This window comes from Crocodylus porosus, unplaced genomic scaffold (assembly GCF_001723895.1).
Source record: "Crocodylus porosus isolate Cpor-Errol unplaced genomic scaffold, CroPor_comp1, whole genome shotgun sequence".
In the NCBI taxonomy this organism is placed as follows: Eukaryota; Metazoa; Chordata; order Crocodylia; family Crocodylidae; genus Crocodylus; species Crocodylus porosus.
This window is the reverse complement of record NW_017728924.1, coordinates 4,193,784-4,216,540: the sequence shown is the minus strand read 5'-3', so window position 1 is coordinate 4,216,540 and position 22,757 is coordinate 4,193,784. Positions and strand designations below refer to the sequence as shown.

The following is a 22,757-nucleotide window of genomic DNA, read 5'->3' as shown; positions in this document are numbered from 1 at the left end:
TTCAGAAATCCCTTCTAGGATGTCAACTTTTCAGCTGAGTACAGGCTGGAAAGAGAGGTCACCTTTGTGCCACCATAAAGACTTTTATGCCAGCACAAAGGCTAAGCAAACGTAAGTCCATGCCCCTTGTCACACTACAAATGCCCAAAACTTGTGGTTGCCAGCAGTGGCACAAATCCATTGCACCCATGTTGTGGCAGATGTCTGTTTGCTTTAATGCTGGAGAGCACAGGCAGCCTGGAGCTGCCTACATTTTCCAGCCTCCCTGGGTAGTTGCTCCCAGGGCTTCAGGGACCCAGCCCTACGCACCCCAGCGATTCTCTTTCCTGAGGCATGCAGATTGAGCCCCTGAAGTACCTGCCCAGTTCTCCATTTGCAGAGGTAATCCCAGGATCCCCCAGGCACTCATTTGCTCATGGGAAAACCTGGGGCTCCCCCATTGCAGAGACACACCCCAGGGTTCTCTCTCAGGATTGGGCCCTGGCTGCTCCTGGAAGCAATACGGACCTGACCCTGAAAAACAGTGGGACATGCATTTTGCCCAATGAAGCAGATCAGTTGTACCAACAAATCCCAGCAGCATGTAGTAAGATGTCAAGCAATCATCTGGCCACGGCTGATCAAGGACTCTTACAATTACTTCTTGCTTTCAAGATCTGATGAAGTTAGACATAAAAAAGAAAAACCTAACAGAAAGACAGATTTATTCCTTCTTTGTCCAGGTCAATTAGGGAAGGGGAAAGAATATTATTAGCATTCATGAAAACAGTCAAGTCATCCAAAGGCACACACTAGAGTCTTATTTCCTTCCCTGCCTCCCCCCCTGCTTTAAGGGCACAATACACACAGCTTGCAAGGTCCAAGATGAACATTTGCAAGCCTGAGACTGGATGGGCCTTGCAGTGCAGAATAAAGCTGAAGGATCAGTTATTTTCTTCCAGTTTGCACAACCAAGAACTTCCTTCACAAAAATGAAGATCTTGGGAAATAACAGTAAAAAGACCAGGCTGAACTAGCTTTGGCTACTACACCCTCCTTTTAGTTGCTCTTGTTCAAGAGATAGCCGCCTTGTTGCTGTATGAAGAACCTGTTTGAATTTGACAGTCTTTCATTTGACTTCGCTGGAAGCAAGGCCCAATGCTCCTTGATTATGTCAGGGCAACTGGGGGTTGGGGGAGAGAAAGGACACTTATTGCTACCAAATGTATTGGTAAAGAAAAAAAAAAATAGTTCTACTCCAAGCCCATTAGGGAATTCACAATAGCCTATCTTTGGCTGCTGCTTAGTCAAAAAGTCCCTCTGCCTCCCTGCCTAATCCTTCTTTCTCAGCCACCTGTTTCTATCAGTATAGCTGCCCAGAATGGATAGTGGCTTCATGTGAAGATTGGCCTACACAGGTAGCTGAAGCAGGCACATCCTTGCTCAGGAGTCAGAAAGCTATCTACCTGGAACAACTCTAGGGCCATAGGGAATGGGGGGAGGGGAAGAGCTAGGTCTGGCCACCTCAAGAGACACAGAAGGGGGAGCACCCCATCCCAGGAGACAAAAGCAGGTCACCCCTCCAGCCAGGTTCCTTCACAATGAAGGACCCTATGGAAACAACTCTTTGCATTTAAGCCATTTCTTGTCCCCTCTCCTGACTATACTCATTGGCCACTTCCCTGGAGAAAAGCAATGACAGAAGTTAAATCTCCTAGAGAAGTTCTGAAACCTTTCCTTGGCAACGCTCCTCAGCTGGAGGGCAACAACACTGGAGACACAGCAATTTGTATTAATTGTGTCAGGTGATCAGATAATTGCATACTCAATAAAGTGGTACATGGAAGCTTGACTAATTAGTAATTCCCTGCCTGGGCTTTAAGGCAGTTTAATACGTAAACATCACCACAGTGCTTCTTGTGACTCTTACATTGTTATAGTTTTTCTGGAAAAGAATGTGTTGTGTGTTTAAAGGCCTCACGCCAGCTCTAAAGCCACTTCCAGGCATGAGGGGAACCTTAAGTGCCATTCTGTAGACACTTACATGTCCCTAGGCTGCATCTTACCCTAAGACTGGGAGACAGGCAATACTACCATCAACTGAAAGCAGCTTAGCTTTATCACCTGCTCCAAGACATCAGCATTCTTGCTAGGTCACCAGAGCACTGGGGATAGCATTCGTCATACCTGCAGTATAAAACAAGCCATTGGAGCCTGATCCGTTATGTGCTCAGCTCCTTGAAACTCCTTGGTGGGAAGGGGGAGGAAGAGGGAGAATGTTTAAGTATGGCTTGAAGGAAAAACAAAAAAAAAAGAAAGCAAAACACCAACCACCACTGCAATCATTTCCGCATTTTTATTTTATTTTATTTTTTTTGGGGGGGGGGAAGCAACACATTTAAAAGTAAAAACTTTGCTTGTCCTGTGTCTTATGGCCTCTTCCAAGCAGTAATGTGTGGAATTTAGAAAGCATGAGGGTCCTGGAGGAGCCTAATCCTTAAAACTACAAAATCCTGAAGAAGAAAACATACTTTCTGCTGTTCACCACATTTCTGACCGACTGGCGTGCACCAGATGCATTCCACTTGTGACAGTAGCTTTTTATTTGGTACTAGTAACTAGAATCTCCCTACAAGTTAGAGGTTCAAGTACAGTTTATAGTACACTGATTTTATACTTCATAATATGCAAGTAAGCACTTTCTAATATACCGTTGTAGTTACTTGCTACTAACAGTATCTGCTGCAAGTTGAACAGATCACACAAGTTTCTACATCAGACAGTTCTAGCAATACAAAGAGAACCAGAATAGTTACTACTGCATTTCCATGATTAATTCAGTTCAACTGCTAAGTAACAAGAAAATCTGATGCTCATCAATATCCTAAAACTGGCTTATTAACTAAAGGCCCTAATCCTCAAAAGACAGGTACTCATCTTCCATTCAAGGCAATAAGATGGAAGTGCCCAGATCTCTGAGAGATCTGTGCCCAAGTAACTATGAAACAGGTGGCAGTTTATCCTGTACCCACAGCAAAGTCAATCCATTAGACAGAATCAGAAGCCTTTTGATGCTCTCAGATCTGTATTTTAGTAGCACGTTCATGATCACAGGCTACAAGAGGATCTGAGCCTTGCCATGAATTCAGGCAGTTTGTCAGGAGCCTGCAATATCAAGCCACTAACAAGATGCTAGTAGGATTGTGAGCCTCAGAGTTTTTAGAGGTGCATCAGCAATTCAGCTAGAGGGGAAGAACTTGGATCTGGCTCCTGGGAACCTTTCCACCTTGCTTAATGGTCCATCACACACTTCCCTCTTGTTTGGAGCTATGCTGGCAGCCCAAAGAAGTCTTCCAGGTCAGACTACTCAACTGAAGGGATTAACAGTAAATCAAAGCCAAGGGAAGAACAGCAGTTCCCAGCTCTTAGAACTGAAGTATTTCCCAAAGTTTGCCATTCCTAGTGAAATTACAGTAGAAAGTTGTATCGCATCACTAACTCCACTACCGGTTCCCAAATAAATATATGTAGCAAGGATAAAAGCAAGCATCAGCTCTGACAGAAGAAACTCACTTGTCTCCTGTTCTGAGCTCTTGCCAGCCTGAGTCTTCGAGCAGAATAGAAAATGAAGTAGCCCACTGTCGCTGCTGTGACAATGAAAAATGACACCGAGACAAAGAAGATGGAATAGTGGTTCATCCAGGGTCCATGTTTCTTCCCCACTTCAATAACCATAGACACTTGTAGGCCACTCTCAATCCGGCGTAAAATTTCAGTGCCTTTCAGATTCCCAATCATGATTGCAACAATGTCTCCTGCCCCTGCAAAGGAAAAAAAAAAAAAAGTGTGGGAATTAATTTTCCATTTCAATCACAAAACTACCATGTGGAGATAGTGATGGTATCAAGTGCATCAGCTCTGATATACAAGAGCCGAATGGGAGATTCTCCAGCTGGCCTTTTCATACCCGTGCTTAACTAGCAGATGTGTAGCGATACATTCAAATCTCATCTTCACACCTTTGTTTAGCTGGAATACATGTTCTTGTTACGAGCAAAACTGAGTAAATGAGCCGGGTCCAGTATGCAGTCATGGCATAAGTCTCCCGTTCCAGGGAACATTTCCCAGGCAGTAGTAAATGTAATACTTGAAAGTTTACCTTTTGATTCACTTTGGAACTACATCCACAGGGAATACTTATAAACCAAGTGAATTCTACATACAGATTTGAAAGACTCAAACCCGTCTCTCTCTATTGGCTTAAGGGCTCTAGCCTGAAGATGGCATGTCAAAAGAATTCATTTAAATGCTTGTCTCTGTTCTGCTTTCATGCCAGTGGAACAACTTTTATTCAAAGTAATCCATGACACCGAAGATCAGCTTTGCTTCTGGATGTCAACAGGAGGACCAGCATGGAACATGCTCCTGTACCCAGTTCTCTGAGATATAATTGCTGTTGTGGGTTTGCCTCAATGACAGCCTCACCGGGTGAGTTCAACATGCACCTGAACTCCAAGGGCTGTAGACTCACCTGGAATCTCAAAGTCAAAGCTGAACTTCCTTCTTAGACTATCACAGGTAATCCCATCAGCCAGGGGATATTTCTGATGTGATGGTACTAGAGGACCCAATATAATCAGACTGCTAAGCACCAGCCACGAGAAAGCAAGCAGCAGACAGGGCAGTGCTTTCTTTCCCTTCCTTTCTTTACTAACAAAACACATTTTTACTTCAGTTGCAAGAGTGCTTATCCCACCAAGCCTCACTCAATAAGAACACCAGAACTGGCAATTTAATAAGATGCCCCTTTCCATTTGTCAAAGCACTGGTTGCCCACCGAGTCAGGTCAGGTAATGCTTCCAGTCACAGCAAGTCCAGTAAATCTCTTCTGCAGGTAAACTCCCTCTTCCCCGATAACAAGTTCTGTGATGAGGAGTAAACTATGCACACAGAAGAGTTATAAATTAACTTCACTCCTATGATTTCAGTTGACAAAGAGCCCTTGTTTATCCACCAAGTTTTAATGGAGCCAAAAATCATGTTAGGCACAGATATAAAGGTTAAATATATATCAAGTCAAGAGCTGAGGATCATGATTTTCATAAATTATGGACAGAAAGTGACAGAACAGGTTACGGTAATAACAAACTAAGGCAGAAGGTTGTTTGCAATCCTCATCTTTGCTCCCCTTCATCTCAGTGCACCACTCATTAATTAGACGCAGCTAATGGGAAAAGGACATCTAGCTGCCTGTGCTTTGCAACACGCTGTCAAGCTCCACCATCCCCACACAATGCTGCGTCTACCCTCTGCCCAACAGCCACAGAAACTGTGAGGGTCATTAGATAAAGGTGTGATGGAAAGCTCAGCATCCCTGTGAGACAGAGTTCATGTGCGGGACTAGCACACCAGGATAGTATGAGTGTGTCTGTGGATGAAGAGAAGGTTTTTATTTTAGGTAGCATCACTTGTTTCTTACGCACTGGAGTTGCATGCTACGTGGCAACAACTGCTTCGCAAAGAATTTGTCCACAATTTCCTGGTTTCTGCAACAGAGGTGGGGGTGGGCAAGACAATAGCCCACAACCCCAATGCATCACTAGCTGCCTATTCTAACAGCTGTGCCTCCACTGCAGAAGACCATCAGGTGGGGTGAGCCACTGGTGAAGACCACTGCCACAGGGAAACTGGCACTGTAAGGAGAGTAAGACTACTTGGATTATACTATGAAGCCAAAGATTGGGCAAATGGCACCTGGTTTTCAAAAAAAAGCAAGTTCAACTGAACTACTTGCTGCAGACTGTCGTAATTAAGGGGAAGAACCCAGATGCAACTCGGGTGGATGGTTGGGCAAGCCAGAACCTAGTCTTTGCAGGTTGGGAATGGGATGGCTGGCAAGTGCCTGAGCCATGTTACTCCTTCTCCCTAAAAATGCCACACACTGCAGCAGAGATGGATGCGCCTCTGCCAGCTGGTGTGAAAGGCCATTACAGAGTAATCCATCAGGGAAAGCTTGGCCTGCCAAGCAAAAAGTTCACCCATGGCCCAATTTCAAAACGTGCCCTATTCAATTTAAGACAACCCAGAAAGTTGGCAGGCACAAATGTTTAAAAGATGAGTCCCCCTCCTGGTATGGTAAGCATCTCCCAAAAGCAGGGACACCGCCCAATTGTAGGATGTAACCATAATTGCAGTGTTGCTACCAGGGCACCTTGTTAAACAAGCAGGTGCTTGAATAATGTGATAATGAGAAGACATATAACCATGCTGAAGCTGCTTCTGCAGTGCTCCCGACAGCATGGCCAAGATTCCTGCTCACCTGAAGCAGGGGCAAGACCAGAAACAAAGAAATGAACCCTCTCCTCTCCCAGCCCATTGCCCCTCTTGCCATTTTTCTTTCAACCTTGGGGTGGTTTTGGCACATGTGAAACAACTGCAGGGGCAGGGGGGGTGCTTCTCAGCAGTGCTACTGGTAATGCCCAATGAATCTCAATACCAAACTCACTGACAAGATCTGAACAAACAGCAAGTTTTTGAGGATACATCAATATAATGCACTTCATCAACTTAAGAACCATCTCAGATCTTGTGCCTGCCCCCACCTACCACCATTGTTTAGACATGACTTTTTTTCCCCACTTTGTGGAAGCCCCAAAACATGGAAAGCTGACCACATAGGAGGAAAATCTTGCAGGGAGCTGGCCAATAGGACACAAGCTTGTATTTTTCAGGCAAGTATGTGTGTACTCATGATTAGAAGGAAAAAGAGTCAGGAAGTGTCAGTACACCAGTGTAGCACCAAACGGGTCACTAGGATGCAGAAGTGAGATCTGCTTATCAGTCTCCACTATATACCAATCCTCCAGCCATTCCCATCTCCAACTAAACTGGTTAAAAATTTCTCCAAAAGAAGCAGTCTGCTTGTATTTAACTGAAGTTTTACAGGGAGTGACCTGCAAATGCGAAGAGTGAGCAATCCCGGCACCAGCCTGTTTGACAAGGCTCAAACATCCTAGCAAAATTTAATAATCTTCCATGTTGCAGGGTTTTTGGTTGTAGCCATGTTGGTCTAAGGACATAGGCAGGCAAGGTTCTTTGGGTAGTTGCGATATCTTATTACTAGACCAACTAAGTAGTTGGAAAAAAGGTCTTATCAAGTTTTTGGGTGCAGTCACCCTTCTTCAGGCATAGGGAGCCTGATGAAGGGTGACTGTGCCTGAAAGCTTGCCAAGCCCTTTTTTCCACCTATTCAGTTGGTCTAATAAAAGAGATAGCATCTACCCACAGAACCTTGCCTAGCAAACTTCAGGCATAGGGTCGAGCATGAAAATTTTGCCTCCAAATATTCAGCTTTTGGAAGCAAACATACTTAACCATACCAGGATGGTGCACCATAGGGGAAATAAGCCTACTTTACACCAAAGGGGGGTTACCAAGGGAGGTATGTCTGCACCTGACCTGTGGCTCTAGTTCAGTGATGGCATGGTTTGTTTAGACTGCAAAGGAATTAAGGATCAGACGCCAGAAGGGAGGCAGCTGGCAATTACCCAACTGCCTAGCAAGTCTCTTCTCATCCTCTATTAAGACACTATTTACTCAACAAGGCAGAATGACCCCGAGGAATGGGGCTGCTAGCACTACAAGAGGAACAGTGCCTCCTCAATCACAGAGGCACTGCTGCCATAAAGTGCAGCCTGCCAGGACTTTAAATGGGGAAGGTCAAGCCTACAAGTAACAGCCACTGGGTTGTTTAAGTTCTCAGCCTTAAGCACACATATCCTGAAAGGGAGTGCCACAGCTTCACAATAACCAAGTCACTAGGTATTCGCACAAAACTGGAACATTTGAATTGCAAGGCCCTTCCCCAACCCAAATGAGGCCCGGAGATATTGAATAGCAAGGCAGTCGGGCCATCTGTCACACCTGGTTTGTTTTGTCCTTTGCAAGCAGGTTATATCGGATCGCTGTAGTCTTGTCCGAGAGGGACAGCAACATCAAAACACACCGTTTTGCTTTTTTAATCATTGGCCGGTCGTGATGCCTGTTTTTCCCTTATGTGTGCTGCTATAGCAGTGTACTGTGTGCGTGCCTAGGTTCTGTTGTGTAACCTCTCATGCCAGCTCCAACAGGTAGAATCCACTGCTACACATCATACCCAACTTAGTAGTAGGAACCAGGCCTATTCCCATCATCTTCAAAGCCAATAAGCTTCTCCCATGTCAGAACATCTGCCTCGCATGACAGCAAACAGTTAACAACCAGGTCTTACTGCTGCATTTCTAGGTCAGTTCCTTTCCAGGTATGATTTTAAAGAGTTAATCGTCACTAATTTATTTTCACAAGGCCCTATAAACTTGCATTCATATATATAATGAACATAGCCATGCGGCAAATACTCTCCAGAACTTAAAACCTTTTTCAGATGGGCAAACCCCCTTCATGTACTTACGGAAACACCCTGTATTCATCAGCTGGTACCTACCACCTGACACAAGTTCAGCAAAAAGTTTCTTAAAAGGAAGTCTGAAGTGCAACGCGTGTCCCTTATTCAACACCCAGCCTTCACAATAGCATTACACTTATTTAGTCATCACAAACTGCTAACTGAAATTTCAAGGTCAGCATTACATATTTTATTATTCCTTAAATGATGCTGTTAAGGAAAGTAAATCAATAACTAAGCTGCATTTATTTTAGGAGACTCCTTAAAACCTAGACAACTCCAGAGTTAACCACGGAAGAGCAGACAGTGCCAAGCACATTCCTCATCTCCTTTACAGTAGAAATTTAACAGTTTGAAGGAAGTTAAGAGGGCATTTAATATTTGGCAGACTTGCGTCCACAATACAAAACACTCCTGAACAACACTAAGAAATGAACTGACAATCTTACATAGCATTCAGTTTTAGAAGGCTTTGTAAATAATTAACCGGCAGCGTTTAAGTGACAGCCTTACGAAAAGCAACACCCAGACAGATGTCATCGAAACCAATAAACCCCTCAATCAGCGAGTGTTTAAATGAGTCAGCAGCTTGATCTACATAGCAGTTTTCCCCATGTAACCAAGGCCTCAGATGCCTCTAGCAAGATGAATGTGGTATTGCCAAGCTTAACCCAACACATTTTTGGGGTTGTGTTCCAGTTTGATGTGAAACCAATTTCAAAGCCTCCAAATATTCTGTGAAACAGAATCATCATCTTCTATCCAGCCTCCCCCATAGCTACAGGTGTCAGGAAGCAGTGTCAGAAATGCAAGTCACTAAAAAGGGAGGAGGAAGGGAAAGATGTAGTTTCTAACACTTTGAAGCCAGTATTTTGGATTGAGCTCTCTTTTAAAAACAAACAAACAAACAAACAACAAAGACCCCACATGCACACAACACGCCCCTATTAATAATTTTCAACTGCTGTGAAAACAACTCTTCATTTTCAGTTCCCTCCAAATACTTGAAAGACAGGAATGGAACTGACAAGTCTCAATACTGCATCTTTTACAAAGTCACTGTAACAGCATCTAAAACCTTGTCTTCCAGTAGACTAGAAATACCTAGCTGCTTGAAACCCTGTAGTGGAAAAAGGAGGAGTTTAATCAAGCTAAAAACCCTACAGCCTATGTTCTGGCCCACAGATATGGGACTTCATCAAGATTTGGGCTAAGTACAGACAGTCAAAAAGCCCAGAGCTGAATCAATTCAATCTTTGCAAGTTAGTTTAAGGTGCATAGATTGAACTGATAAGCAAGCAAGCAGACATTCACTTTTGTTTCTGGAAATACAGTGGCCCAGGGCAGAAGCTGGGGGATGCTACAGCATGCCTCCCTACCCAGCTAGAGCAGACAGCTTGGGTCAAGGCTAGCCCACCCCACCATGTGATGAATTGGAGGAGGTGCAAAGCATCCTGGTATGCCAGGGGACTGAGAGTTAACTTGAATCTGAAGGGGATCTGGGACAGAAGGTCAAGAAACCAAATTTAACCTAAATTATTTAAGTCTGATACTACATCCATCCAGGTTCATTTTAAACTGGTTTGAGCCATTTAGCTAAGTACAGACAGTCAAAAAGCCTGAGGCTGAATGGATTCAGTCTTTGCAGATTAGTCTAACTTGCAAAGATTGAACCACTAAGCAAATGAACAGACATTTCCTTTTGATTCAGGAAATGCAGCCACATGCCAGCAGTGGCTCAAGCCAGAAGCCAGGGGGCACTAGAACACAGCTCTCTGGCACAGCCAGCATGGGCTGTGTGTTCGCTCTTCCTGCTGCACCCAAGGACTCTGTGATTGGCAGTCCACAATTACAACAGAAGGACTCTGCAGGGTTTCTCATCACTTCCTCTTCCTGCTTACAGGTGCCTCTGGGATTTGTAGTCCACAGTCACAGCTAGCAGTAAGTTTAGCAGGGAAGGGCAGCTCCATACTTGGGGGAAGGGAAGTTTATCTCCCCTCCCTGGCCCCAAACTAGAGCTGAGGTTCTCCTGGCAGGGCCAGTGAATCAGCCCTCACTGCTCCAGCTAGGGAGCAGAAGGGCAGGGCCAGCCCTGCTCTCTGGAGCAGACAGCCCAGCCCAGCCCAGGGCTGCAAAATACTGGGATGCTGAGGGACTCCAATTTAATTTGAACCGGAAAGAAGCCTGAGACAGAAGTTACATGAGCCGGTTAGGTAAGGCTGCTGAGGCCAGATCAGCGCTGGCCCCAGCCTCCCCCTACCCCACACAGAGCAACTTGCTGCACACCAGCGTACACATGGCACAGGTGTTCCCTGGGGACAAGTAGCTGCAGTGCAAGATGCATTGCTGCTAGTTGTTCCTGGGAAAGCAAACATCCGCACACGTGTGGACGTGCCCTAAGAGGCCAAACAAACGTTTGCTGTGCTTCAAAGAAAGAGACATCATATATCATACCACCGCATCAACTGCCCTCTGACTAGCGTGTCCCCAACATATTGCCATACCTGGCTGTCCAAGCATGCACAGGAACTAAAATTGTGTTATGTTGTTATACAGGTTTTAAAAATACAAGGCATACCATCAGTCCTGGACCCTGTTCTTGCTGGAAAATAGTGAAGGAAGCATACTGGATTGCAGCTGGTTAAAAGCTAAGCTGCATCAGACAGGCTAGAACAAGTCTGCAATGCCTGTTTTAGACATTTTATTACAAAGGAACTCATCGTGTAGCCCAAAAGAAGAGGTCAATAGCACTGACATGGCAAAATTAATCTTGTTACACTCCTGTACTTTATACAGAGAGACTAAGCTTAACTGACCTCCGACATACAACCACATTACGGAAGGAGTTTTGACTCTTCATATATAAAGGAGTTTTGATATGCACCTTGAACCTGTTCAGCCCATCATGCTAGCTTTGGAAATGGCACAAAAGTTTAGTACTACTATTAAGCAGCACATGACAACAACACTTAGCTCACAATACTTGCAAGAAAAAAAATTGTAAAGCCTTTTGTTTTTGAAAGGCCTGCAAGTTAAAATGGACATAAATCCCATCTAAGCACACGCTAATGCTTGAATGTCTTTTAAAGGCAGAAGCCATCTAATAGCTATTACCCACTGACTGCATCAGTCCCTAGATGGAGAAGTCAATGCACTATTTCAGGTCAGATTTTAAAATTTCAAGCAGCTTATTTTGTCTGCAGTGTCCAGATGCAGAAGTTACAGCAACCCAAAGGGATCCTATATCACCACTTCAGTAAAGCAGGTCAGAGAACCTCAACTCTGCATCAAGCCTGGTGCGTCAGAGCCCTCTAGCCCCTTACTGACTCCCACATCTTTGCCTGGCCAGGCTGCAGCATCAAGACAGCCAGCATGAACCCATACAAGGGGTATCTAGCAAAAGCTGCAACAAACTTTGTTGCTCGATTCAGCTGACAAATTGTACCAACGCATCACCCTGCGCGGTCTCTAGTTACAGCCTGAGCCAAGAGCAAAGCTGCAAAGCCACTCCTGACTTTGTTGAAATGTCACCTAAATTTCTGTTGTTGCCAACCATGTCTATCTAGAGATTGCTCTGCGTGGCTGCCCGGGCCTCTAGAAACACAAAGGCTGAATATTGGCCCGGCACATTTCCACACTAGCAACTGTGAAAGCCTTAACTTGGTAGTTAAAAAAACCAAAACCAAAACCAAAAACAACAGTGATTCAATGGGACCCAAATTCACAATCTGTTACTTCCTGCAGTGTCCAACTGTATCCTGGTATTTTCATTTGGATTAAACTGCATTTTGAGCAACTCCTTGTTAATTACAAAACTGATCTCAGAAGTCTCTCTCACTTTCTTCCTAAAAGATGTGGTTGTGCATCACTTTAAACATTAGGACCTGGCCCCGTGTGTCACGCTACAGCCCATACTTTGTGAGTCAGAACAGTCTAATGAGCAGGGATCCGGGTTTTCTGTTCCCTGCAGAAAAACATGGGTTTTCTCCTTTAACTGAGAAAGACACAGAAAATCGTGGGTTTCCCCTTGCAGGCTGGCAGAGTTCTGCTTGGGGCTGGAGGGAACAGGGGAGGGCAATCAGAGGCAGGGGATGCCACATGCATACACATGCACATATTCATGTGGCAGCCAAGCAGCGGTGGAGAGCAGATGCTTCCAGGTAAGTCTATGGGGCTGGTGGGGGTACAGGTTACATAGGAGGACGGCACAGGCAAGAGCGGAAAGGGGGAGGGAAGCCAAGGCAACATGGTGGAGCGGGGCACATGCTCCCTGAGATTTCTGTGCCCATAGCAAGGAGTGTGGCTGCAGCAGGACCAGACCAGCTCTGGACAGGAGCTGCCTTTGTGGCCATGGCTGCCAAGGTGAGGCAATACAGCACTACAGAGTTGTGTCCCTGCTGCTGCTGGGCAGCCATAGTGGTACAGCACTCCCACTCATGCCAGGTCCTGTCCTCTGGGCCAGAGGCGACTCCTGCTTGGAGTTGGTCTGGCCCCGATGCAGCCCCATGCCCCGCTGGGGGCACTGCATGGGGGGCTCCCTCACAAGCCCCCAGAAGCCCTGAGGCCGCTGCAGCAGCTGGTGAGTGCCGGACTTTTTTGTGTTTTTTTAAAGAACCAGGAGCTGGGGCTGGCGGGGCAGCCATGGGGGTCGGGGTGGGAGAGCAGGCAGGGGTCACGCCATGGTCCCCTCCCCCCACTTACCAGCACAGAATCTGGGTCCAGCTCCCCAAGGCAGTGAGAAGGGACTGCCTGCATCTCAAATTGATTCAGACCTTTTTAAAATTGGTCTCCTGATTGGGTTTGGATTTGGAGATTTGGCTGCCGAAGCTTCACACAGGCCTAGTGTTTCATTTTAATCACAGACAAACGTGCATTTGGGGTGTTTTAAAAATCAGAGAATTTGGGGGGGTTTGTTGTTTTTTGTTGTTGTTTTTTTTTTTAAACAGACAGTTCTGTTTGGACTTTTAAACAGAGAAAGCCAGGATTCCTAATAATAAGATTTCACCACTAGGGAGGAAAGAGGCAGCCCATTCCTTTTTGTTCAGCAAAGTTTGCGAGTTCAGAGGACTGCCTTTCATGTGCAGAGAACTGTGATCTAAAAACCTTCCAGAGAACTTCAGAAGTTTGTGGAATCTGTTCTTCAGTAGTATCAGTACTTGCTTCCTCAAGCTCTTCAGCAAGTTTATTCAGCAACTGCCAGCAGCATCAGCTTTATAAAGCATGACTTATCCCATTCACATGGGATTTTCAAAAACACAACTAATAGTCCTTTTGGACAAGGAAATGCAACAGGCTCAAGGCTTCGATTACTGCATCAACGAGCATCCCTTCATCGCAAACATTACTGAGAACCCCAACCAATGACCCGTTTCTTGAGCGTCTCCAAAGGTGCAATCTAAAACTTCTATAACAATCTACAAGGTCCCTTTTTTTTTTTTAAACCTTGTCCTTCACACAGGGCAGTATTTCTTTTTGGACCTCAATACTACACTCCTCCTGGCACACAGCGAATCATGAAGCAGTGGCATATTTGCTCTGCCTTCCCAAGTTTCTCTACCTACTGCAGCCCTGTGACGCAGCACCATGTCTGACTTCAGATGAGTCCTGTTTGTTCACTTGTGTTCCAAAGCAGAGACAGAAAGTCTGATCCATCTATTAGGGTTGAAGGTAAACTAGCAGTTACAGCAAAGACTAATTAAAAACGTCATGAAATCATGTGTCACGGCAACAGCTTAGAGCAAGAGGCTGGCATAACTGTTTCAAGGCCGGAAGAGCCTCGCCATTATATGCAGCAACTGAACTAGCTACAGACATTTTGGGGTAACTTGACCAAAACCAGCAGGAAAAGTCAAGACCTGGTACAACTGCAACAGTAGCTGATTAACGCTGGTGCGTTCTCTATGTCTGGTTCAGCAGCTGCCAATCAGGCACTGGAGTCAATATTTATCAAACAGCTCTCTGTGGACACAAGCAGTTATAAATCCAAAGTTGTGCAAACTGTCGTAAGTAACTTTTTATTTAGGGTATAGTTATGACCTTCATGTGACAGACACGGTTACGTTGGCTCTCAATCAGTGGCTACCAAGGGCTAAACTTTATCCAGCCACAGGGAGGCAAACAAGGCAAGCCACAGAGATAGCACCAATGTCAGGAGGAGGAGAAGCATTATTTTTTTTTAATTAGAGGAGGAAAGCATTATTTGTACAGACACCGCTCACACAGGGCCAAACCCAGGGCATATTTATTTCAGTCCCTTCCATAAGTTCAGGTGCATTTTGTTAGTTTTCATTTATGTCCAGATAGGACTTTAGCTTGTCCTAAAAAGCCAGGCTTTAGAAGCAAGTCTGAGCAGGACAATATTTGTCCATCTGTTTATGGCAATGGATCTTTTTAAAACTATTAGCCTTTATGGTTTTAGTTTTATCTTCCTTTCCACAGCTCAAACCTCTGAGACCCTTCCGCTTCAATCTTGGTTTGTTAGAAAAAGTCAGGGGGCTGTGCCTTCTTCACGTGTTATGCATATACAACATTATTACATGATCTATATGCCATCCTGCCCAGTAAAGATCCAGAACCATTTAAAATAAGAGAACAGATAAGTAGGAAAATTGTAAAAAGAACAAGATGACTTTGAAGGAAGCAAGAACAGCACCATAAAACAGAGACCCCCCTAAAAAGTATCTCGACCTAGCTTCGTTTGCACATCTGGAGGGTGGGGGGGGACACTAAGCCTTCCTCCCTTTGGGAGTTTGCTATTATTAGGCAAGATGAACCTCCCCTTCTAACACAGTGCGTTTGCAAGCCTGGAGGAGTTATAAACCTGAACACTGGGACAACAGGGAAATTGAGATTATCCCTTTGGTCCAGTGACCTGCAAAGAATCCTGCTTCTCAGGCCTTCAAACTGTTGCTTGCAACACTTAAGGAATTCTCACAGTTAATGGTGTACTCCAGCAGCAAGACCGGTTAACACCCTAGCTGTATCTTACTTCTAAAGCCACCTTGAAAACTGTCATTTTATGAAGTTCTTTTGCACTCTGGGCATTTAATCTCCCTCCAATCCAACATCTTCTTTTGAAGGTCAGCGTAGATTATAAAGGAGTACAACCCACAGAACTGTACTTTGAAACCATGCTCAGCCTGTCACAGAAAGGTACCATCTTCAAATTAACATAATTAAAATCCAAAGTTTACTAGTTGATAAGATTCTGAGCTTGTAAAACTAAATAAAGATTGCAACTCCACCAAATCCTTGACATTTTACATACTAGCAGGCAAGCATTCAGCAGGATTATCACATCCAAGTTGGTTATTTCTATATTGCAGGGGTTTTCTCCCCCTTCCCTATTTTGACAAAGTTGCTGTAACTGAAGATTTCTGGGACTGATCTAAGCAAGACAAATTCATCTGGCTTTCTGCATTCATCAAGATCATGATAAACAAAGCCAATTTCTAGAAGCAAGAGGACTTAAAAAATAAGTTCCGTAGGAGTACAGGAATCTTTGAGCCTCTAACTAAAAATGCTATTTCTGAAAAATGATCTTGATAACTACTAATGGGACAAAGCTGAAGCAATTTATTGTGCGACTAGATGACTTGTATCAGGAGTCGGAAAGCTGTGTTGCCCCAAAGAATTCCATAATAGGGGACAAAAGGGAGAACCAAAGATTTACATTGCATGTTAAAATTGCTGAAAGTCCATTCAGCAAGGCTTCCACGCTTTGCCTGGTAGACTAAAGCTCACACCTATAACCCCTTGGACAGAAGAACAGTTAACAAGTTCCTGCAGCTATAGCAAAAGCAGTTACACTTCAAATCAAATCTATTTGCATCTTTATTCTCCTACTCAAGCCGAGTTGTTCCCTCAACATAACTGCTGTACAGCACTGGCTTCCCAGAAGCCAGGTCACATTGCATGAAACCACTACTTCACACTAGTGAAGGCAGGTTGAAGTACTTTAGTCACTGATCTATGCATCCAGACAAGCAGACTCAAGTCAACACACTACCGATTGTTTCAGACTGTTGAGCTGTACTTCTGCAATCCCTCATTTCTACTGTAGCTAATGAGGAGCTAAAACTGTGCGTCAAATTAGCCTTTGAAGTCAATTTGGCACTAGCCAAGAGGATGGCACAACTGAAGTGAGAAGAAAGTCTAGGCTAGCAAACTTGATGGATTTAGTTCACCATTACTGAGGCTTAGCAAAAGTAGGACCTTTATTAGTCATCTCCCATCTACACCAAGGGATTCTCTTCACTGGAAGAATAAGCATGGAGATCAGCACGCAGGAGCAAGTTGGAAGTAAGCATAGCCATAGTGCAAGTCACCAGATTATTGGACAGCACTTGATGTGTAGTACTCCCCTCCCTCTGAAAGAAGAGGGCATGGAGGGGAGTTAGTTTCTGGGGAGCGGAAGCAAGCCCCACAACTTGCACCAAAGTTACAAGTAGTAAAACTGAATTGATGAGGTGTTAGCACAAAAACAAGAGTTAATACACACATAGGAACCAGCTATGAGGAACTTTGCTGGGCAAACCAGACTAGTTCTGAAGACTGATTGCTCAGCAACAGGATTTACTTTTATAGGCAAGGGGGAATTCCAGTAGAGAAGGCCATATTTAAATGAGGAGACTGATTGTGCACATCTCCAGAAATGATGCCATTGCGTGAGGGCCAAATGACTGAAGTGGTCATGCAGCCGGTACCCTAGACTGTTCAGCAGTTTATCATCCAACCCTGATTTAATTCCACAGTACAAAAGATACCCAATGCTAGCAGTAGTGTTGACAACATCATTGCAACTATACACACAGAGGCTAAAACTGTAGTGCAGACGCACTACTGCTTTATGTTGCTCTTGATCCCAAGCAGATGAACTTCCCATCTATTTAACTGAGAGTCCAGGACAGTCCTTGCAAGAGAACATCCTTGGGCTATATCACACTAGATTTGTTCTTAAGGTTTTTCCCACTATTGTTACCAGGGGCCAGCAGGAATACTAGCATGGAAATGTTCTGCTGGCCACTGATGCTCCTTTTGTTAGCTAATCCAGATCCAATCAAATGACAGGAGGCAAGATGTTAGCACTTCCATTCTCCCAACCACTGATATCGCTGGTGTGGTGCCATTACTTGTGGGAAATGCTAGGATGCACAGGGCCTCGGAGATAAGACCCAAACATGCAACTGTTTTCATTTCCTATTTCAGTCTCTATCTCAAGGGCTGGCAACATTTTTGGGAAGAGTGCCAAAAATGTCCACAACTGACTGTAACATGTTGGTGTTCCAGGGCAGATGGCAGGACAGCCACAGGGGGCCCAATCCTCGTTTTGGTAGCCCCAGTCCTTTCCCCATTGCTTGCCCCAAAGTTCACATGACAAGCAAAATCCCTTCAGCTGCCACGCTCTGTGCCAGAGGTTATCTACTCCTGCTCCAGGCTCTTACTGCCATGCTTGGAGCCAAACATCAAGCAAGTGGTCTGTTTCACCTTAACTTTCCTCCTGCCCCTTATATCCACATGCACTGCAGTCTCCTGTAGGCAGATTCAGCAACTGCCTTGTTAAATTCCAGCCAGACACTCCATGTACAGGGGTCTAAACTTGCAGCGAGACAAAGTAATTTTTGTGGTTTGGTCATGGCATGAAGAATGGATTTTGCAGGCATTTCCCAACAGCCCTGCCCTTCACTGCTGATTGGTGGAGAGGCACATGCCATATAATTTAATAGCAAATTTGGCAGAAAGTAAGTTATAGCATACCATTGTAAATCTTAATATTAAATTCAAGTCTAAATTTAAAATATATTGTAATTATAAGTGTATACACAATATGAATTGCAATGTACATCAAACAATTTATTATTGCATGTAGCATTCTACAAAACTCTTAAAAATACCAATTAACGGTAACCTTAACAGAAGCATTTTCACTTCACTGACTTGCACCTTCACTTTGTCTAGTCACTAGCAGACAGCAAATGTCACATGCTCTATGGCTGCAGTGATTTTCACCTTGTCTTTGTACTGTGGTAAGCATTGAGACAGTCTTATTATATGAATGACACACTTTTTTTTTTTTTTAAGTTTGATTTACTGGGAAATTGCAGCCAATGCACTATTTCCTGGTGATCACTGACAATGTTCTTTTTCACAGTTTCCACGAAAACTACAAATTAAGTAGACCCCTATTCATGTAATACTTCCTTTGCATTCCTAACTTCTGCTGGGATCCAGACCAAGTGCCCAAGAACAGCAGGGGGAAGAACAGAAGAGAACCTAGGTAAAGACGCAGAGGATGCACAGTAGGGTAAAAGTTAACAGGGGAAAGCATTAAAGGCAGAGAGAAACAATGCAAAGACTGACACAAGAACAGGAGAAAAGGCAGAGGAGGAGGAAAAGCAGCAGCAACATAATGAATCAACTGCAATCAAAGCATGTCATGGCATGACGTGTGGAGTCATGCCTCTGTAATTGATATATGGTGCCTCTTACAAGAAAGAACTGGAGCCAAAGAGAGTGGAAACATCTGATTTAGAGATTCCTGCTCTGGTTTTTGTCTACATATGACACATGAGCCTGGAAGTCCCCAGGACAGGTAATGCATCATGCTGAATGTTCATCATATCTTGAATACCTGGGGCATGAATCCTAAAGCAGAAAAAACAAAATTCACATCCTCGAGGTGTGGAATGCAGTTTCCATCAAACAACACACTGTGGAAGATCAACTGCCCTGGTCAGGTCACCCATGAGGAAGTTTAAGAAAAAAGCATGTTTCTAGGGACCTGGCTAAGGTGATGGACCTATCCCTTGATGGGAGCAAGCCTACCTAGAGTCAGCAGTGATGAAGGATGGTATCTAGATCTGAGCAGCTGTTGGAAAGGAACTACAAGCCCTGGGGCAGGTGTCATCCCAGACAGAGCCAGACTCTCACCTGGCATTTGTCTATCTGAAGAAGACTTGACTCTGCAGAGAACAAGGTCTATTTTGTCTGGTCAGAGGTTAAGGACACCACTGGGGATGTCACTTGCAGGACAGAGCCCATGAAGTCAAATCAAATGCTTTTTCTCATCTTCTCTTAACCTGTGGTAGGACTCCTTAAGTAGCTGCCAACACTAACCATTTGTGTCGCGTGATGATCCATATTCATCTTCACTCCTCTGATCAAGTTATCCCCTGGAAGCATTCAGCCCTGCTAAATCAATGTAAGAAACACCAGTCTTTGGACTGCTTGTCAAGAGAGAGAGATTGCCTGAAAACTTCTCATCCTATGTTAGCATGAATGGGTGGGAGACCACAAGCCATCCACTTGGCAAGTGAACATCAAAAAGCCAGATATCTGCATTCAAGACAACACTGTGGTGTGTACGTATTGCTCAGAGGCCACCATCGGTCTTAGGACTGAAATGAAGGAAGCAGCCTCCATGTCAAGAGCTGTGAACCCGATGCTGAGGGAGCAGTTTAACCCGAGCAACCACTCACTTCCTCTCACTGCTTTCCAGCAGAGGGGTTTAACCATGCCGTTTGGGAGCACTCAGCGAAGGTGGCTCCTCCAGGCAGTAACTATGTTTCATAGTTGTAGGGTCGGAAGGGATCTGAGCAGATCATCAAGTCCAACCCCCTGCCATGTGCAGGAATGAGTACTGGGGTCAAATGACCCTACTAGGTGGCTGTCTAGCCTCCTTTTGAAGACACCCAGGGTAAGTAAGCACCACTTTCCTTGGAGGTTAGTTCCAGATCCTAGCCACCCTAGCTGTGAAGTAGTGCCTCCTGATATGTTTTCATTTCTCTTTCAGCAAAAATCCTCATGATAACCATCAGCAGGAGTTTTGCAAGAGCCCTGTTCCCTGGTAGTTAGGCAGTTGCAAAGGATGCACATTTGTATGAGGAAAAGCCCTGTGGGCAAGTTCCCAGGGCCCACTCCAAAACAGTTACCACACAAGAACATACAAAACTGGATTTGTAACAACTATGTTTAAAAAATAGCTATTATCATGCTCAGTACTTCCCGTTTAGGCAGAGTACTGCTACATCAGCCCCAAGCAGACTTCACATGCATCTGTCAAACAACTAATGCTCCAAGTCCAAGAGATGCTGATGTGAATTCCAGCTCCAGAGCCTTTAATAGATCCAACTCCACCTATAGCTCCTGGGGTAACGCTAGATAAGGGGCATGTGACAACTCAGGCACTTCCAAAATAAATAAATAAATAAAAGCCCATAGGAATATTTTATAAATATTTTTTCTGTGTGGCAGAAAAAAAAAGCTACACAGATCTCTTTGCTTGGGCTTGCCTCAAGTTATGCTTGGGAAACAGTTTTCTGAAGAACTGACAAAACTTCTTTCAAACTATCACCACCGCTCCCCAGATGTGCTGCACGCTTCTGGCAAGCTCACTAACTCTGTGTCCTGCTAGGACAGCTGCATGGCTTAACTGCCAAATTACTATTGTTACAATTTTAGAGTATTGGAGTCTGAAGAATACCGTTTCCTTTTTTTTTTTTAAACCATGATCCTTGGTGGCTCTTGCTTGTAAACTATTTGCACTAATGTATTGGTTTGAATGGACGAACAACTATCAAACTCTGCTCAGTCTCTGATTGCAAGGTAGGGAGTGTGTCCGCACCACAGACGAGTAGGAGGCTTTCATGGGAAGTGGAAGGAACACAGCTTCTACAGCTCCACGCATACTGCAGACAGCATGCAGTCCATTCAAGCTGAAACTGTGGGGCACAGGAACAAGTGCAGGGAAGCCAAGTGCAGGACCAACACTGCTTCCACTTCTGAGCTTATTACTGCATTGGACAGGGAAAAAAAAAATCATGCCTCAGAAACGCAGAGGAGAGGGGCTGGCTTCAGAGCCCCTCTGCCCATAGGGCCTGGCTGAGTGACAAGCCAAGTCAGGGTATAGTCACCTAAAGCCCCCACCTGCCACACACACAATCGTCCTTGTGACCGGGCAAGTGCAGCCATGAGAGTCTCTCCCAACCCAGCCTGCTCAGGTTTAAGCTGCTCTAGCTGTTCATGTACCTAACACTGTTACTCATTAATCAAGGAAAATTCAGTAACAGAAGCACCTTGAACAGCAAGTTTAGGCAGGTACGGGGAAGAGTCACAGGAGTGTCAGCTTAAAAGCATCCCATCTCTTATTGTACTTCAAAATCAAGACACTTCACAAGGGACCAGAGCGAGGCAGGAGGTGAACACAGTCCAGAAGGGCTGCCACCTGCCAAGGGCCAACACCCTGCTGAGGAAGGGCAGCGCGTGCTCCCAAGGTGGGCTTTGGGGCTGTACCAGCTCGGTGGGTGTCCAATACATCCCCAACTACCAGCAGCGACTGCCTCCCACTCAGCAGCAGGAAACATGGGGTGTTCACTGCCGATCGCTCCCCTGGTACAACTTTTTAAGCACGTGCTGCAAAAGCAGAAGGGAGTCACTCTGCTACCCCATGCCTCCTTTCTCACTTTTAGCTTCTGTGTGGTGCTCACCAGAAAGCTGTCCCAGTTCCTGCTTCAGCAGCTCTTCTCTTCCCCAAAGAGCAGCTGAAAGGAGAGGCATCCCTGCCCATTTCACAGCTGCCCACAGGGTTTTCATCCTCAGCAACGTGCCCAGCCTGCGCCAGCTCACATTCAGGTGGCTCGCTGCCCAGTCCAGAGACCCTCTCCCCACTTCTCACCAACACCAGCACCACCCATCCCCTCCGTATAATCACATCTCACACACGCACCTGGTTCCCGCCCCGCAGGTAATCAGGTCCCCCCACAGGCACTTGCACCCCCGTCCTCCCCTGTGCAATCGGGTCCCCTCCCAGACACCAGCATCCCCTTTCAGCGGCAGCTTTGGCAGCAGCTGCCCCCCCCCCCCCGCTTGTTACTTCTCCACTCGCAGGCGACCCCTGCGGCTCCTGCTCTCGCTTCACACCCAAAGCCAAGCTCGGCCCTTCTCCTTTTGGGCCCAGCCCCTTCCCACCTGCGTCCCGTCCCGTCCTGTCCCGCCCAGGTGGGGACCCCTCATGCCTAGGCCGCCATGAGGCGTCCCCCACCGGCTGACAGACGTGACAGTCCGTTCTGAAGCGACTTAATGTGCCCCCTCAGGCGGGCGGCTCGCTCGCTCCCCAGCCCCCCGGCCGGGAGGGGCCTCACCCGCGTGCGACATGGGCAGCAGCTCGGTGCCGGTGCCGCCGTAGTTGAAGACGACGGCCCCCTGCGCGCCGCGCTCGGCCGCCAGCCGGATCTTGTCAGCGAAGGTGCAGCCGCCGCCGCGCTGCACCAGGGCCAGCCAGGGCCGCGCCGCCGCGCTGAAGTTGGTGCCGGGGTCGCAGGCGTTGAGGCCGTCGCGC

The 22,757-nt window shown here is 45.7% G+C and overlaps 1 protein-coding gene across 1 annotated transcript in view; it reads right to left on the bottom strand.

The window, feature by feature from the left end:
• Positions 1-22,757, bottom strand: part of RNF128 (ring finger protein 128, E3 ubiquitin protein ligase) — a 55,910-nt gene that overhangs the window by 11,749 nt on the left and 21,404 nt on the right. Inside the window, exon 2 of the mRNA XM_019540248.1 lies at positions 3,553-3,800. Within this exon, the coding sequence (XP_019395793.1) occupies positions 3,553-3,800 (248 nt within the window). The remainder of the gene's footprint in view (positions 1-3,552; positions 3,801-22,757) is intronic.